This window comes from Cibotium barometz, chromosome 4, assembly GCF_041138505.1.
Source record: "Cibotium barometz isolate CiBa-2024 chromosome 4, ASM4113850v1, whole genome shotgun sequence".
Taxonomy (NCBI): domain Eukaryota; kingdom Viridiplantae; phylum Streptophyta; class Polypodiopsida; order Cyatheales; family Cibotiaceae; genus Cibotium; species Cibotium barometz.
Genome location: NC_141049.1, coordinates 1,874,954 through 1,893,322, shown reverse-complemented (window position 1 = coordinate 1,893,322; position 18,369 = coordinate 1,874,954). Strand labels below are relative to the sequence as shown.

Below are 18,369 nucleotides of genomic sequence, written 5' to 3'. Positions count from 1 at the left end.
AGAAACTGTATTTATGAAACCTGTTTTTAAATGACTGTTTTATGTCAATAATGCTGGGGAAGCATTTTGACCATCTTGTGAATGAGGTCATGGAGACCTAAGTGATAAAGTTGCAACAGTTGATAGAGAGTCAATGGAGGACGTCTCACGTAGCAAGGTCGGCCGAGGTTTTGACCAGCCTCGATTCGATTTAAATGGTGAGCTTCTGGTACGGTGGATGAGAGACCAAGGAAGCGGCCTATGAGTGAAGCACTAGGTGACCTGCGAAGGAGCCTAGAGGGTGTTGACCATACGGTGCTCGGGCTTTGGGTCGCCGAAGATACTCACGCGTGCATCGGGGAAGAAAAATGGAACAAGGTGTTAGAGTTGTTTTCTGAACTCGGGTATGGATCTGGTTGATTGTCCTTTGCTGGTCCTCAAATGGATGAGTCCATGGCTCTTTTATATGGATATGTTGGTTGATCTTGTTGATCAACCAACATATGGATATGGATGAGTCCATGGCTCGTGCTACTTCCGCTGCTAGCACCTTGGAATTAGTTGCGCGGAGGGGGTAGGGATCTTTCAGAGAGGAGTGAGATAGTGTGAAGAATATATGTATATATATTTACATATGTGTATTTAAATATCTCACTCCTTCTTGATACACACACACACACACACACACACACACACACACACACACACATATCATACATACATATATATATATATATATATATATATATATATATATATATATCATACATACATACACACATATAATATATATATATATATATTATATGTGTGTATGTATGTATGTGAATACGTGTGTTTGTTATATGTATATATAAGACAAACACAAATAAGTGTGTTTATACACACACACACACACACACACACACACACACACACACACACTAGATAAAAACTTGCATCCTTTATACAAAATACCATACCTAAGATACTTAAAATCATATTAGACACTATATATTTAGGACAAAAATTGCTAAACAATAAGCAACTAATCTTAATAGTTGTCTTGAGTACCTTATAGCTCACCTTGCTCAAATTTGGAATAAGCACTAAGAAACGCAAATTGGACAACTCTTCTTTCACTTCTGCCCAAGACAATTTGCAACAAAGAACAAGAGAGAGAGAGAGAGAGAGAGAGAGAGAGAGAGAGAGAGAGGTGCACACATGCATGCATATATATATATGAAAATAATTTATTTATATATACATATACATACATAAATAAATTATTTTCATATATATATATATATATATATATATATATACATACATACAATAAATTATTTTCATATACATATATATACATATATACATATATTCTTTTTATATATATACATGCATGCATGAATATGTATACATATGTACATACATACACAAATAAATAGAAATATATATATGTGGTGATTAAGTATTTTATGATTTAAAACAAAAATCTCCATAGAAAATAGCACATGCATGTTATTTGATTTAACTTGGATTTTAATCTCACATAATGGAAATGCAAAAAATATTTTGGTGAGACTCACAACAGGAGTTCCTTGTTGACTCGTTGTAGAGTCAACTTGCCATATATTACAAATGAGCACGCCTAGGGTATTTGAGCAAATCTGCTGCTCGGAGATGGCAGTGGCGGATCGCGTAGAGTTGCGGAATCATCAAGCGACGAGTTCTCGATAGAGAGATTCGATGATGTCCTCTTTCGTGCCGTCCCAGCGCCTGGAAGCCTTTGTGGCGCATTTCGTGACTGTGCACCCCCACGAGATGCCCACGCTGCTCCATGCCTGCGCCTCCTTCTTCTTCGTAAGTCCACAACTGTGCCCTCAACACCCACACAGATCTCGATTTGCGTTTACACAGCTTCATGATCTCCATCCAACACGCATACATTAATTCTAACAAATCTTCATGATGTCATCAATTCAAAGCCTTTCTCCATTAGATCCGCTGGGATTACCAGAAATAAAGAAGAGAATAAGAGAACCATAAATGCATGCAAGTTAATATATCTCATGCACAGTGAGATGGCATTTTGGGCTGGCTTAACATGCAAGGCATTAACATGCTTGCTGAGTCTGCCACAGAGAACTGAGTTTTTGGGTATATAGCATGCTTGCCGAGTCTGACACAGAGAAATGGCTTTTTGGGCTGGCTTGGAAGCCATATCTCTAGCGGAGTACTTAAGAGCATCAGCCTCACATCACAAGAATTAAAATTTAACCCTGTGCGAGTGCAAAGGAGAAACTTCTCATTTTCTACCCAACAATGAAAACCCTCATTTTTGGATTTGAGGGTAGCTTTTACTCCTGAAATTAGCCTCAAAAATAGAGTCATAACCAGATAGCCTCTTGGAGAAATCCATAGCTTGCATGGTACCATGATCCATTGTAGAAGCTCTAGATCCAAATATTTATTAAACAAGAAGTGGAATGCATAAAGAGGGAAATGATAACTTCTCAAACCCCACTCATTTTGTGAAATGTGAACATGTGCACCTGCATCGCATTGTCAAGATTTGGAGATAAGAGAAGGGCTTTGATAGTAGCTTAGGTTTTCTTCATTTCTTGGTATTTTTGAAATTTCATGATTGAGTTTAAAATCATGCAAGATACGAGGGTTATGTATTTAAGGACAGCAAGTGCTTTTACAGTATCTCATCTTACTGTTTCTGGGCAATGGCTGGCAGCTTTTGAGCGCTTATTTTATGGTCATTCCCTTCAGGGATGAGGCAGCCATTTCATTGGGGACGGATGCTTTGCCCATGCTTTTCATTGCATCACTGTTATTGACCCTCATTGCAGCTCCAATTTCATCCCATCTTCTCTCTCTGCCTTTTCTATCAAAGTCAAAGGTACGGAAAATCACTCTCCTTTGTATCTAGCCTTTTTCTACAAAAGTGATGCTTCCTAACGTGGTTAAACTCATAATCATACTAATGTTTATGTGGTAGTGATTGTTGTGAATGGGCTAGTAGTCACCTTTGCAGCTGACCGGGATGTGCCTGGAAGAGTTGTATTTCTATGATCAAGAAGGTTGCTTACGATCCTATCTGATTGTTGAGCCTAGAAGTTTATCGAAACATTTCTCAAAGAGACAATATCTTGTAGATAAAGACATATCAGAGTCCATAAAGAGGTCTAGAAGAAGGGCTTGGTTACATCTAGGAGTCCACTTTTGGCTGAGAAATGCAGGCATCAGATTTTAGCTCTTTTGCTTCACTCATACCTTTGAAGGATTGCATCCATCCTGCAACATGCTCTGGATGTTCAATACATGCGAGTAAAGATATAGAGAGGGTATCATCAGCTCATTTTCATAGCAGCACGGCCTTTTCCTTTGTGGTTAACCCTCCGTTTACAAGCAAAGATTAGATACAGTCAGTAAGCAGATTGGGTTGAGTAATCACGACAGAAATGGAGTCAGGATGCTAGAATTGGACCTTGAGGAGGGGAGACAAGAACAACAAGAAAGTGCCAAGGCAAGTGGTATGCAATTCACACATTGTGAGAGAGCTTGGTGGAAGTCAGTCAATTAAAACACAATTAAACTTAAGCACATGAGGCTACTCAAAACACTCATTTACAAGCGGCATAGCACTGGGTCCCGAAGGCCAAGCCCCCCTCCGCCCCTCTTTTGACCAATATTTACTTTACTAGATATGAGAATGAAAATAAAAATGCCGTGACTCAAAACACACACACACACACACACACACACACACGAGAGAGAGAGAGAGCAAGTCACAAGAGAGATGGATGGTTGTATTTTTTCCGTTAAGGTCATCCGTAGTGTGAATCCGACTATATGAGTCATAACTATACCATACTCTAGTAATCCAAATGTGGTTGTCACATAGCCTGTCATCCTCTATAGCGGGATATTAACCATAACCTCACCAATTGTGCCAATGACATGAGACGGAAACTATCACCCAAGCAGGTCATCAATGTCTATAGCACTAGTTGAGCTCAATATCTCAGTACTCCCCCTCAAGCTTAACTCCATACATTGCACCCCAAGTAAGCTTCTAGACTTGCGGAGCTTCTCTGTACCCAATGTCTTCATGAAGATGTCAGCCACTTGAACCTTTGTGCTAACAGATACCAAATCTACATCACCTGCTAGAACTTTCTCTCTCACAAAGTGATAAATGCACCTCAATGAGCTTTGTCCTAGCATGATAGACTGGGTTATTGGCTAGCTATATGCTACTGATGTTATCACGATAAACGACAACGGGCTCGCCCATATCACCGAGTAGCTTGTGAAACCAAGCTATTTCACAAGCTGCCATAGTAGCGTCCCTGTACTCTTATCTCTGTACTCAACAAGGCAACTATTGGCTGTTTCTTGTTGTTCCAACTCACAACAGCACTCCCAAAAGAAAACATAAAGCTGTTGGTAGATCTTCTGTATGCGACACTACCAGCCTAGTTAACGTCTGTGTAACCATGTAGCTGTATCTTTGTGCCAGCCTTATAGAAAAGTCCATAATCAATTGTGGACTTTATGTACTTGAAAATCCATCTAGCCACATTTAAGTATGGCTTCCTGGAGGCCTGCATAAATTGACTTACAAGTCCAACAACATAGCTCAAGTTTGGCCTTATAATGGTCATGTAGATTAAGCTATCCACTATGCGCCCCTACATAGTAGGGTCCTCCAAAAGCTTACCTGTATTTGCGAAAAGCCATAATGAAATAGCCTATAGGCTTATAGCCTGCCATATCATACTTAGACAACATGTCGAAGCCATACTGTCTCTATAGTAACAAAGTGCCTTGAGGTGATCTCACCACCTCTATACCCAAGAAATACTGCAACTCACTCAACACTTCATCTCCAGTGCCACATGTGGAATCTCTGGGAGTTGTCTTTCAGTCGTAAGCACTACATAGGAAGACCTGATGCAAGAACAATCAGCAGAGACAGAGAATAGAAAAAGAGAGATGGTTGTATTTTCAGTATATTCATAGATGTGTAAAAGGTTACAATGTATGTGGCCTTAAAAGGGGTAACAAAAATCCTATTCTACGACTTCACTCCATAGGAAGTGTGATAATTCACTATTGGACAAGCCCTTGCCTTATATAGGCATTGACATTATGGTCGGCCCATGTTGGCCTACTCATGACCTGGATAAACAGCCCATGCTAAGGCGCCATTCCCCAAGTGTAAGAATCCTGCTGGCCGATAGCTTCTCCGGCTGGCTGACAACTGTCCTAATCTTCCTTTAAGGCTAATACTGTCCAAACCTAATGTTTAATCCTTGGAAAGCTGCCATGTCCATGTGCGCACATGGCATTCCCTCGTGCTAAACTTGATGATGGGATTCCAACTTCTGATCTTGGATGACTGTCATTATCCCCTATCTCCACATATGGTCTCCAGTATCTGGCATCCTTCTCTTCTTGGCTATCTGATGTAGAGATATTTCATATTTGCATTTGTTCCACTTTGTCCACTAGCCTTCTTGCTATGTCCTTGAACACAAACATGAATTCTTCTTCTTGGAGCTTTCAATTAAGGTCATTTCTCCCTCTCTCTCTAGGTGTCATGTGCATCATAGATGCCATGGACATTCTCAGGGCTAGATCCAGAAGAGGCAGCTAGATAAAGAGTATGAACTAGGTAGAAAAACCAGGATGATAGAGCACAGAGCACAGAGCACTCTTGGCAGTGTAGACTGAAGCAAGGCTTGGAGAAGAACCAAAAGAAGCTGTCGGCTGCCTGCCAGAAAGGACTGTCGGCTGCATGAAGGAGGACGTCAGCAGGGCCAGAAGTGTGTCGGCTGCAAGCGCTACAGTATGTGTAGATTGGAGTCCAATCGGGCAGCACTGAAGAGGATTTATGGTCGTGGAACTGGCCGACCAGTAGTCGGCCAGTTGGCCAAGCTTGGAAAGGTCCTATAAAAGGGGACCATGTGCTCATTGTTAAGGCATTCAACTCTTTAGGAGTTGGATCCCTAGTATAGGAGTGTTTTGGTGATGTTCACCTTTTCAAGAAGGCAGTCAAGGGGCTGCAGATTTAGGTACCTTTTTGTACCGTAACAGTATACTGAATTTCCAGCACTTCTCTCTCTCTCTACTCTCTCTCTATATCTACGTTTTGCATCAGAAGGTTTCCAAGAGTGTTTAGGGCCGAAAGAAGACTCCCAGAGCTTCCGCGCGTTACATTGGTATCAGAGCATCAGGCTCAGCCAAGCTAAACATTGAATCAGTCCCAGATGATGGTGTACAGGTCCAAGGTATAGGAAAGTACACGGATTCAAAGCCCAAGGCAAGGAACACATAATTGGGAAGAACTCCCAGGAGGTTTGTTGGTGATGTTCCATAGTGCCAGAGGGGATGGCAGTCCTGTGAGCCACATAGGTTCCCGGGCAACGGTCCCAAGGGAGGTTTATCCTTCAAGGGTGATGTGAGAGTGCCAGACTCATTTCTCAGGAATGAAGACCAAGACGGTGTTCAGAGTCAGGGCAGGAACGGATTGTGGACTTGATGGAACCAGATGCATAGATCTACGCCAGAGACAGAGTGGTTTGGAGAATAGGTTGGGTTTTCAGAGAAAAAGGGTTGCCAGGGATGGATGATGACAGAGGGACTTCGAGAAAAGTTTGGGATGATGACAGTCATCCAAGAGCAGGTTGGATTCCCATCATCAAGTTTAGCAGAGGGGGATGTCATGTGCATCATAGATGCCATGGACATTCTCAGGGCTAGATCCAGAAGAGGCAGCCAGATAAAGAGTATGAACCAGGTAGAAAAACCAGGATGATAGAGCACAGAGCACTCTTGGCAGTGTAGACTGAAGCAAGGCTTGGAGAAGAACCAAAAGAAGCTGTCGGCTGCCAAAAAGGACTGTCGGCTGCATGAAGGAGGAGGTCAGCAGGGCCAAAAGTGTGTCGGCTGCAAGTGCTACAGTATGTGTAGATTGGAGTCCAGTCGGGCAGCGTTGAAGAGGATTTATGGTCGTGGAACTGGCCGACCAGCAGTCGGCTAGTTGGCCAAGCTTGGAAAGGTCCTATAAAAGGGGATCATGTGCTCATTGTTAAGGCATTCAACTCTTTAGGAGTTGGGTCCCTAGTATAGGAGTGTTTTGGTGTATTCCACCTTTTCAAGAAGGCAGCCTAGGGTTGTCGACTAGTACCTTTTTGTACTATAGCAATATATTGAATTTCTAGCACATCTCTCTCTCTCTATATCTGCGTTTTGCATCAGTATGGTTTCCCAGAGTGTTTAGGGCTGAAAGAAGACTCCCAGAGCTTCCGCGTGTTACATTGGTATCAGAGCATCAGGCTTAGCAAAGCTAAACACTGATTCAGTCCCAGATGATGGTGTACAAGTCCAAGGTACAGGAAAGTACACGGATACGAAGCCCTAGGCAAAGAGCACAGAACCGGGAAGAACTCCTAGGAGGTTTGTTGGTGGTGTTCCACAGTGCCAGAGGGGATGGCAGTCCTGTGAGTCAGATAGGTTCTCAGCAACGGTCCCAAGGGAGGTTTATCCTCCAAGGGTGATGTGAGAGTGCCATACTCATTTCTCAGGAATGAAGACCAAGACGGTGTTCAGAGTCAGGGCAGGAATGGATTGTGGACTAGAGGAAAAACCGATGCATGGATCTTCGTCAGAGACAGAGTGGTTTGGAGAACAGGCTGGGTGTTCAGAGAAAAAGGGGTGCCAGGGATGGATGATGAAACTGGCCTGACGGGCGGTGAAACAAACACTCGCACATAAAACACTTCAACGCCATTGAGGACCTAGAAAAGGAAAACAAACAGGGGGGGCTAGAGTGCTCCTGCAAACAGTACACAGACACCGATTGGCCCCAAAACGCAGTGGCGCCCCTTGCGGTATGTCTTTAATTGATTATAAGAGCTTTGATTACAATAAGGCTGGGAACTCAGCCGTCATAGTAGAACTCCTGAAGCCTGCAAAGAACCTGCATCATGGCTTCTTGTCCACTCGGCATCCACAATACGACCTGTTTCCACATGAAACCCTTAGGCCTATTTCCCTTTGAAACTTTTGTCCTGTTTCCATACAAAACCATTCATGGCACCATTCAACAACAGTGCCAACAACAGCATACATCTAGTTACCTGTTCCCTCATGAAACATCTAGCAACATAGAGATGCCCATAACTGTAGGTCCTTCTGTTCCTTTCTAGCAGGAAGAAAACAATCTGCTCCATGAGCACGCAGCCATGCGAGCTTGCATCACTCCCATGCCAAGAAACACTTTCAAGTGACCTTGTACTTGCAGCTGAAAACCCAAGTACATAGCTGAATTTGCAGCCAAACAAAAACAGCACATAAACAGTCTCAAAACAGGCCCAAACCAAAGCAAAGAGAAGCTGAAAGTTCCATCAGTTGAACGCCATCGACATGATGTCTATGTTTATGAAAAACCAGCCCCTGTCCGCCTGTTGCCAACAGGGAAAATACACGTGCTGCAGCCCGACCTCCTCCCCAAAGGCGTGGACAGCCCTGCGTTTCCTGCAGCCTAAACCATCACCCTTCCAAGGAGTTCCTCTGCAGTCCTGGCTGCCTGTACCAGCTGTACGGGACTGAACTGAACCCTGCTGTACCCGCTGGACAGAGCTGTCAATAACCACCTATACCTGTCCGTACAGGTCAGCATCTGCAGTCACCTGTCTAATGCGCTGCCAGCACAGAATTCGTCCTGCAGCAGCCTGTATGATGCGCCTGCACAGCAGTCGCCCTCCACAAGAGAGAGAAACTGTCGTGTCATCCAGTAGTCCTGACCACGTGCAGTCCAAAGCTACACTTCTATGCAGTCCAACCAGCCGCCTATTAACAGGAGAGAGAGAAAACGTAAGAACTGCTGCAGCCGATGACCTGTCTCCTCCACGCAGCCAGCAGACTTGTACCTCCTCTCCCAAAAAGCAAGAGAACGTGGGTCTCCAAAAGTGGAGTAGCCTCTATAAATTGCCTAGGGGCCTCCCAAGGTTTTTAAAACCTTTACAACATTAATTTTTGACCAACAAAGGTTATAAAACCTTTTTAAATCAAAATCTCTTTGCCCCCTTCACACTTGGGGTTGTCCACACATGGGTTTACTTTTTGACTCAAACCTGATGCCATTCACACTGTCCACCATGTCCCCGTGCACACATGCATACTGTCCAGAGAAAAACACAAGGTCGTGACATACCCCCCTCTTGAAAAATGGCAAGCGTCCTCGATTGCGCTCAATGGCACAGTAAGGCATCTTATGAGCAAAGACTCCCCATATGACAGAAACAATGGTCCTCCAATGCATCTGGATAATAAGACAATCATCCTGCATAATAGGCCACATTGTCACGCCAAAGTGACAAACAACTCTTGCTTGTTCCTTCAGAACCTGCAGCAAAAGTCTAAAACCAAGTGGAAACACGTTAACTGTGTTAGCCAAAAACAAAACCATGCATCATTCTACATATGGCACACATATGCATGACATACAATGCATTCGCAAACAATATGCTCCTCAAGTTGCTCTACCTACTCTAAAGTAACAGTCTAAGGGTTGCTCGCAAGCCTTACGCCCATGGGCATCCCGCAGGACCCACGAGACTGATGGTACAACATGAGCATATGAAAGCATTCAATGCATCCAAACACTACATCCACTAAGTACTTCCCACATATGTCTCATGGCCATCCCGCAGGAGTCACATCCAGTGGTTCATCCATGAACATAATAAAGCACTTGATGTATCATACCAACATACATGCAACACACGCCACAATGCAGAGTATTTTCCAATGTATTCTCAATGATACCAGGATCCAATTGCACCCGAATACAAAAATACCTCTACCTCAAAAAGTGTATGCATACATGCACAAATAGGGTTCAATCCATATATGAACCAAACCAACTCTAGGACTGCTCGCAAGACTTATGCCCTCCATAGAGTTATCCATAAGTTATAGTTCAAGGTGCGGCCGACTGTGAACCATACCCAACTTTACCATCTCATGTGTCTAGAACACAAGATCATAGAAGTCCCATAAGCAGCTGTACTGTCAGCCTCCAGTACCTTCGATACAAAGATGTCACCAAGCAACTCCTAGATAACAAATGAGCCTGTCTGTAACAAGGGAGCGGAGGTGCTACCCCCCTCTTGAGCATCTGGCAATGCTCCAGACCTATGCTTTGCTGAACCTGAATGAGCCGTAACAAGAGTCGACTCCAACTCAAAGGCATCAAGATAAAGCTGCAAATCCTGAGGTGAATCTACTAAGTCACCCTCCTCCATCCACTTCGCATCCATTAGTGAACAGCTCTTGAACTTCATAGGATAGCGACGGGAAACCTTACCCTATACCTTTCTTTCCTTATGTGCCAGTATCTGCACGGGAATAAGAACCTTGTCAAGTTCCTCCGCTTCCGTCTGAGCCTCATCTGATACATCCTCAGGCACCCAAAACCTGCTTGCACTCCACCCAAGTGGTAAGCACAAGTCTTCGATGAAGCATAATAGATCACCACTGCTAAACATAGAAAGAAACTGTCTTCCGAACCCATGAAGCCTCTATGAAGATACGACCGGTGACAAACTGTCGAATGTTTTGCACCATAACACTTCAACTGCTTCTTGTTCTTGGTGTCTTTTCTCCTGAGCTTTATCTTCAGCTCTTGCTCTTCACCTCATATAGGCAAAGACACACAACCCTGCACTGCCTCCTGCACTTCCTTTTCACTTTCCTCATGTTGAAGCTTTTGATGTGACAACCACGGGCTCGCCTCCTTGAGAAAGTCGACGATGTCCCGGCAAACGGAACCTTGAAACCGGCCTGGCGGGCGGTGAAACAAACACTCGCACATAAAACACTTCAACGCCATTGAAGACCTAGAAAAGGAAAACAAACAAAGGGAGCTAGAGTGCTCCTGCAAACAGTACACAGACACCGATTGGCCCCAAAACGCAGTGGGACCCCTTGCGGTATTTCTTTAATTGATTATAAGAGCTTTGATTACAATAAGGCTGGGAACTCAGCCGTCATAGTAGAACTCCTGAAGCCTGCAAAGAACCTGCATCATGGCTTCTTGTCCACTCGGCATCCACAAACAAGTCTAGCCATTGTTCGCATCACCCAAACTGTCTCTCAAAAGAGAACTCATATCACAGCACAGCATACCATACAGTCGACACACCTGTACCAACCCTCTCTACCTTCCAAGGGTACTATCCATCTCTGTCATGGATTCCCTGTCCCTTGCCCAATCAGTAGCAAGGCTGTACCAAACATGTGTCCATTCCTGTACCTTTTGCCTGCATGTGACCTATCTCCTGGAGAAACCCAAAAACATGTTTCCTCCAGAAACCTACGACCTGTTTCCACATGAAACCCTTAGGCCTGTTTCCCTTTGAAACTTCTGTCTTGTTTCCATACAGAACCATTCATGGCACCATTCAACAACAGTGCCAACAACAACATACATCTAGTTACCTGTTCCCTCATGAAACATCTAGCAACATAGAGATGCCCATAACTGTAGGTCCTTCTGTTCCTTTCTAGCAAGAAGAAAACAATCTGCTCCATGAGCACGCAGCCATGCGAGCTTGCATCACTCCCATGCCAAGAAACACTTTCAAGTGACCTTGTACTTAGAGCCGAAAACCCAAGTACATAGCTGAATTTGCAGCCAAACAAAAACAGCACATAAACAGTCTCAAAACAGGCCCGAACCAAAGCAAAGAGAAGCTGAAAGTTCCATCAGTTGAACGCCATCGACATGATGTCTATGTTCATGAAAAACCAGCCCTTGTCCGCTTGTTGCCAACAGGGAAAATACACGTGCTGCAGCCCGACCTCCTCCCCAAAGGCATGGACAGCCCTGCGTTTCCTGCAGCCTAAACCATCAGCCTTCCAAGGAGTTCCTCTGCAGTCCTGGCCGCCTGTACCAGCTGTACGGGACTGAACTGAACCCTGCTGTACCCGCTGGACAGAGCTGTCAATAACCACCTATACCTGTCCGTACAGGTCAGCATCTGCAGTCACCTGTCTAATGCGCTGCCAGCACAGAATTCGTCCTGCAGCAGCCTGTATGATGCGCCCGCACAGCAGTCGCCCTCTACAAGAGAGAGAAACTGTCCTGTCATCCAGTAGTCCTGACCACGTGCAGTCCAAAGCTACACTTCTATGCAGTCCAACCAGCCGCCTATGAACAGGAGAGAGAGAAAACGTAAGAACTGCTGCAGTCGATGACCTGTCTCCTCCACGGAGCCAGCAGACTTGTACCTCCTCTCCCAAAAAGCAAGAGAGAGAGAGAAGAGAGAGACGTGGGCCTCCAGAAGTGGAGTAGCCTCTATAAATTGCCTAGGGGCCTCCCAAGGTTTTTAAAACCTTTACAACATTAATTTTTGACCAACAAAGGTTATAAAACCTTTTTAAATCAAAATCTCTTTGCCCCCTTCACACTTGGGGTTGTCCACACATGGGTTTACTTTTTGACTCAAACCTGATGCCATTCACACTGTCCACCATGTCCCCGTGCACACCTGCATACTGTCCAGAGAAAAACACAAGGTCGTGACAGATGATGACAGAGGGACTTCGAGAAAAGATTGGGATGATGACAGTCATCCAAGAGCAGGTTGGATTCCCGTCATCAAGTTTAGCAGAGGGGGATGTCATGTGCATCATAGATGCCATGGACATTCTCAGGGCTAGATCCAGAAGAGGCAGCCCGATAAAGAGTATGAACCAGGTAGAAAAACCAAGATGATAGAGCACAGAGCACAGAGCACTCTTGGCAGTGAAGACTGAAGCAAGGCTAGGAGAACAACCAAAAGAAGCTGTCGGCTGCATGGAGGAGGATGTCAGCAGGGCCAGAAGTGTGTCGGCTGCAAGCGCTACAGTATGTGTAGATTGGAGTCCAGTCGGGCAGCGCTGAAGAGGATTTGTGGTCGTGGAACTGGCCGACCAGCAGTCGGCCAGTTGGCCAAGCTTGGAAAGGTCCTATAAAAGGGGACCATGTGCTCATTGTTAAGGCATTCAACTCTTTAGGATAGGAGTGTTTTGGTGATGTTCACCTTTTCAGGAAGGCAGCCAAGGGGCTGCAGATTTAGGTACCTTTTTGTACCATAACAATATACTGAATTTCCAGCACTTCTCTCTCTCTCTACTGTCTCTCTATATCTGCGTTTTGCATCAGAAGGTTTCCAAGAGTGTTTAGGGCTGAAAGAAGACTCTTAGAGCTTCCGCGTGTTACACTAGGGCAAGAGGCTAGCTGCCACTCAAGTCTCTGAGTGTCCCATGCTGGGGCAGAGAGAAATGTGAAGTTGGATGTAGCACACATAGGACAGCTAATGAGAGGCAAAAAAATCGGCCAGAACATAGAGCACAGAAACAAAGGGGAAAAGCAGACACATGTTCATGCTCATTCATAAAGAATGCTTTTAAATTTCTGCTTGTTAATTGGTTGCTTGCAGGCTCTTCTTATTATGTACAGATTTTTTGGTGCTTCTTTGATTCTATTTTTTGTTCTATACGCTTTGGAGTCAGTGACCTCCTCCTCAATATCAAATAAGGTAAAAACTTTACTTTTTTTTGCCGTTATTCCTTTCAATGCATATAGTTAAACAGGGCAATGATATACAAGCATATCTTTTCTCTTTTCTCTTTTCGTTGAACATATACAAGTTTAGAAGAAAGCATGTATTTACAAATCAAGAGAAGGTGGCAAAGGCAGTGAGGTGTGTGTGCTCTGTGTAGGGTGACCTTGGCATGATGCTGCAGAGTTTCAAACTGGGAATCCAGAAGGATGCCAGCCATCAGACTTTTATTTGTTTGCGAGTTTTCTTTTACATCTGGGTAAAAATTGTCTCTATGTTTTGTGCTTGCCTTGGAAGACAGATGGGACAGGTGTGTTCTGATGCTTACTACACATGGCTTTGTTAAGCTTAAAGTCATCTTGTGATTTCTTTTCTAGATTGCACTTTTGAACCTCTTTACAACATCAGCATTGTGGGCACGGCTTGCTGATATCTTGAATAGCGAGGTGAGTATGGGAAGTTTGATATACTCGGTGTGCCTGGCTTGTACCTTGAAAGGGTGTTTGATTTGTGGGATTGAATTTCAAGGCAACAATGTGCAGGCTGGATCAAGGCTCTTTGGATTTGTGGGTGCAGGAGCTACTTTAGGTCAATTGGCTGGATCTATCCTTGCTGTTGTCTTGGCTCCTTTTGGATCATGTATTACACTTCCAAGGTCCTCGTGTCTTTGTAATTAGTTTGTTTACTATGCAAATAACCTGAGAAACTGTACATTCTTTGTATCCTTGGACCTTAGCATAGGTATCATTCCTACATTTGAGGGATTTTTTTTTTGTTTTTTTGTTTTTGCAATTCTGACTAGCTGATTCATGTCTGTGTTTCAGTCTTGCTTCTTGTATCCGCACTCTTTATGGAATTCGGCGCTCGCTGTGCATTAAGGATAGGGCAAGATCACCTATTCTATTCAGGCATTCCTAGCAGGTATAATAAATCCCAAGCTTTCCATATTCAAATAGGTGTGAGGGCATCTAATATTTTTGCAAGAAAAGTCTAACTCAAAAATTAAAGAGGACTTATAACACACAACTTTTCAATTGTTTCGTTTTCTGTCTCCAGTGATTCTATTGATATACAGAGTGACTGTCAGAGCAACGATGAGGTTGTGCAGATTGATAATTCTCTTTGGGAAGATGTATGCAGTAAAATTTCTGCTACACTTGAGGGTTTACGGCTTATCTTAGCTTCCAGCTACCTCCTCAATGTTTGCTGTTTTTTGTGGCTCACAGCAGTGGTGTCCTCCTTTTTCTACTTCCAGGCAAGGCCATTGACACTAAGCCTTTCTTTGTGCAAGAAGGGTACAATCTTGGAAAGAACTCAGTTGTTATATTTTCTCAAAGTCAAAATTTAACTTTCAGAGGGCAAATGTGGTGGCTGGAGTTACACACGATCCTCTAGGAAGACGCATGCTTCTTGCAAAGATCAACAGCTTCACCGCCATTTTTATCCTCTTTGGCCAGCTCACAATCACGGTACAGAGCGATTTGCTTGGTTTTGAGTATATTCATGTTCTGTGCACTTTCAAATGTAGATGTTCCCTATGATAAGTTGGGATTTTGTATCTTGCTTGTTGGTGAAAATACATACAAGTCCACATATATACATAAACCCATCCACAAAGTTTCTTTCATTAGCATTCACAAAGTTTTTGTGCCCTGCAACATCCTTTCTCTAGGAGTCCTGGTATATTACTTGCAATCAGTATACTTTGTTCAGGTGTGTCATCTATGTGGAAGAGACAGTCTATGCTGTACATAACACATAAGGAAGGATTGTACCCCGAAAGTTGGTCAAAGTGTTTTCAATAAAGGGGAAAGAAATCTCCAGATTTCTCACTATGATGTATTTAAGGTTGCCGGTGTGGAGGGGAGAGGTTTCTGGACTGATTTTGATGGTGTAATTTATGCTTTGTGTTTCTTAGGGACGCTTATTGACTTATTTTGGAGTCACCATTGCTCTTTGTGCATCCCCAGTGGTAGCATTCTTCAACATGGCAGCAATCAGCATATCGCCTATACCACTGGTGATTGCAGTTTCTGAAGCATCTCGCAAGGTTTGGTAGTAAACACCTCTTGAAAATACAGATTCAGGCTTTTTTTCACATGAAAGACTGCTTTTAAAAGAACAGTATTTGCTTCATACTATTATTCCTTGTGGGTGTAATCATGTGCAATCATATGTTGTAGAAGGCGTGTAGGGTCTATAGTAAGTTTTCTAACACACATTGTAGATTTTAGAACATGTTAGTTTGAAACATAAAGTGCAAGTTCTAACATCTACTTAATGATAGAAGGATTATTTTCCTCTCATACTGTCTCCTACAAGAGACTTTTGCAAAGTATGTAGATGCATGCTCAAAGAAAGTTGCAAGAGCACACGTGGGTGGTGAGAACAAGACTCTTTTGTTTGTAAAGTGAAAAATTACATTGGCCATGGTGGATCACAATCTCCCGAGAGAAAAAAACTCAGTGGGAAGATGGGGTCTCCCTTTCATAGCAGGCTGCTACATGTCCCAAGAGGTGAGGGGGTGCTAACTGGCTTTGTTGCAGGTGGCAACACCCCTGTTGCGTGACGGGCTTATTTAGGGCTCTTGTGAAGAGTTCCAAGTTGTAGATGAGTGTGGGAGTGGGCTTGACAATAATCTCACATGGGAACTTTTGGGAGTTTTAGAGTTTTTGTATAAAAAGTGGCTCATTTGAGAGCTTATAGACACATTGGGCTAAACTCATGTTTGAGCTCTCTTGAGACTAGCTCTCCCTCTTTTTCCATAGAGGTGCAAGCTCTTCTCTCTCCCCATCTACATTATGGTATGAGCAATGTTCTTTATTTAATTCAATGCAATGTAATGAGATGATGTTTGTTTGTCTCTCTTCTCATGTCTATTCTCTAGTGTGCATGTTTCTTGTTGATAGCTTCAAGGTTTGTGTGCATGCTAGGGAAGTGAGTGCTTGAGAATGAAGAATGCTTTGATCTTGTGTATGCAATAGCTTAGCTTTCTTCTTGTATTGGATGCATGAATGAGTGGGATGATGAGTGAGTGAGCAACGGCAAGATTGAGCTTGTGTGTGTTTTAAGTCTATGTCAATAGTAGTAGTATTCTTAGCATTCTCTCCATTTGTGGATAAGCTTTTGTGTACCGGTACGGGTTGAATCCCTAGCTCCGAAAGGGATGCAAATCCCATTGGATTGAGCTATACGTGGATCATGCTACTCTTGCTACAAGTGAGAGAGTTTTCCGTCTCTCCATTGGCGCCGCTGCCGGGGAGAAGACTCAAATCCGGTTGAGAGTGTGTGGAAACCACCACTATTTCCTCTTTTGGTTGCAAAACCATTGAGTGATTAGGTTAAGTTCGGGTGTGCGATCCCGGTGTGAGTGGATAAGGTTAGGATAAGAAAAACCCATTGAGCGGTTGAGGTTTCTCCCGCATTGTTTTTTATGTTTTATTGCTTTTATGCTTTTTCAAGTACCGTTCATTATGCTTACCTTCATTGTTTTTTGTCATTTCATGCACATTCCCCCATTATTGCGCAAATTCCTCGTGCTTTTTGAAGCACTTGATGGGCTCGCGGATGAATCCTGCGGTCCTTAGTAGATGGTGGGGTAGGTTTGAGTTTAATGATTAATTCATGGAGATTACTTGTATAACCTCTCTCTCTCTCTCTCTCTCTCTCTCTCTCTCTCTCTCTCCCACAGAACGTAAATCAATAGTCTTTGAACTAGCCATTATAAAGTTTAAAAAAAAAAAAAACAAACACACAACCGGTGGCTGTTGGCTGACTGGTTCGAAGGCGGCGAAGGATTGACAAAGGCCGCGTGGAGGTAAAGCGAGCGCAGAAGGGAGAAAAGGAGAGAGAGCTAGTCTCAAGAGAGCTCAAACATGAGTTTAGCCCAATGTGTCCATAAGCAAGGTCCACATTTTTTTTAGGAGTCCACATCTTTTGCATATTTTGTAAATTTTTTATTTAAAATTTCTGTAATTTTTTGTATAATTAGTGTAACTTGCATTTTTTTTAAAATTTTTGTAATTTTGTGCATAATTAGTATTTTTTTAGCGTAATTCATATTTTTGTGTAATTAGAAAAAAAATAATTAAAAAAATTAAAAAATAAAAAAAATAAAAAAATAGGATAGATAGTTACACACATATTTATTTTAGTTGCATTTAGGGGTTAGCTAGGGTTTAAAAATATATATAAATAAATAAATAAATAAATAAATAAATAAATAAATAAATAAATATATATATATATATATATATATATATATATATATATATATATATATATATAACAAAAAAAGAAAAAAAGAAAAAAAACAAAAAAACCAAAAAAATTTGACCTTATGCACTTGCGGTCGGGACGTCATATAGACACTGCCATAGGGCCTAGGGCACCTTCTAGAGTACCTACGCAGGAAAGTGGGACCCAATCGGTAGGAAATTTGGCAGATATTGCTGAAACCTTTTCTGAATCCCAATCTGATACCCTTTCCAAAACAACTACTTCATTGTCCATGGACAATCTAGGGCCGTCAAATAGTCATCCCTTAGCCCCAAATAGGACACCCACAAGATCTTTTAATCCATTTGAAGCCGACACCATGGGGTTACCACTCAATGTGAGACTCCAATATGTCTACACGAATGCTCAAGGAGCTGAGATCTTTAGGGATCCACAACAACGGTATCTTGTTAAGATCGCAGACTTTTTCTCAGAACTTGATAGAGCACCTCTAGTCAATGACCAGGGTAACATGTACATGGGTGGAGATGGTGTTCGCTACGAA

The 18,369-nt window shown here is 43.0% G+C and overlaps 1 protein-coding gene across 3 annotated transcripts in view; it reads left to right on the top strand.

The window, feature by feature from the left end:
• Positions 1–1,535: 1,535 nt before the first annotated feature.
• The window catches only part of LOC147638798 (TLC ATP/ADP transporter), a 51,988-nt gene continuing 35,154 nt past the window's right edge, over positions 1,536–18,369 (top strand). Inside the window, exons 1-10 of one of the 3 annotated variants that reach the window (XM_086784518.1) lie at positions 1,536–1,818; positions 2,737–2,866; positions 13,464–13,562; positions 13,747–13,845; positions 13,964–14,032; positions 14,129–14,225; positions 14,411–14,507; positions 14,643–14,841; positions 14,942–15,055; positions 15,505–15,636. In XM_086784518.1, the coding sequence (XP_086640644.1) occupies positions 1,796–1,818; positions 2,737–2,866; positions 13,464–13,562; positions 13,747–13,845; positions 13,964–14,032; positions 14,129–14,225; positions 14,411–14,507; positions 14,643–14,841; positions 14,942–15,055; positions 15,505–15,636 (1,059 nt within the window). In that variant the 5' untranslated portion in view covers positions 1,536–1,795. Of the gene's footprint in view, positions 1,819–2,701; positions 2,867–3,410; positions 3,501–13,463; positions 13,563–13,746; positions 13,846–13,963; positions 14,033–14,128; positions 14,226–14,410; positions 14,508–14,642; positions 14,842–14,941; positions 15,056–15,504; positions 15,637–18,369 lie in introns of those variants that run through there. The other 2 variants (XM_086784509.1, XM_086784527.1) reach the window with 2 other exon arrangements.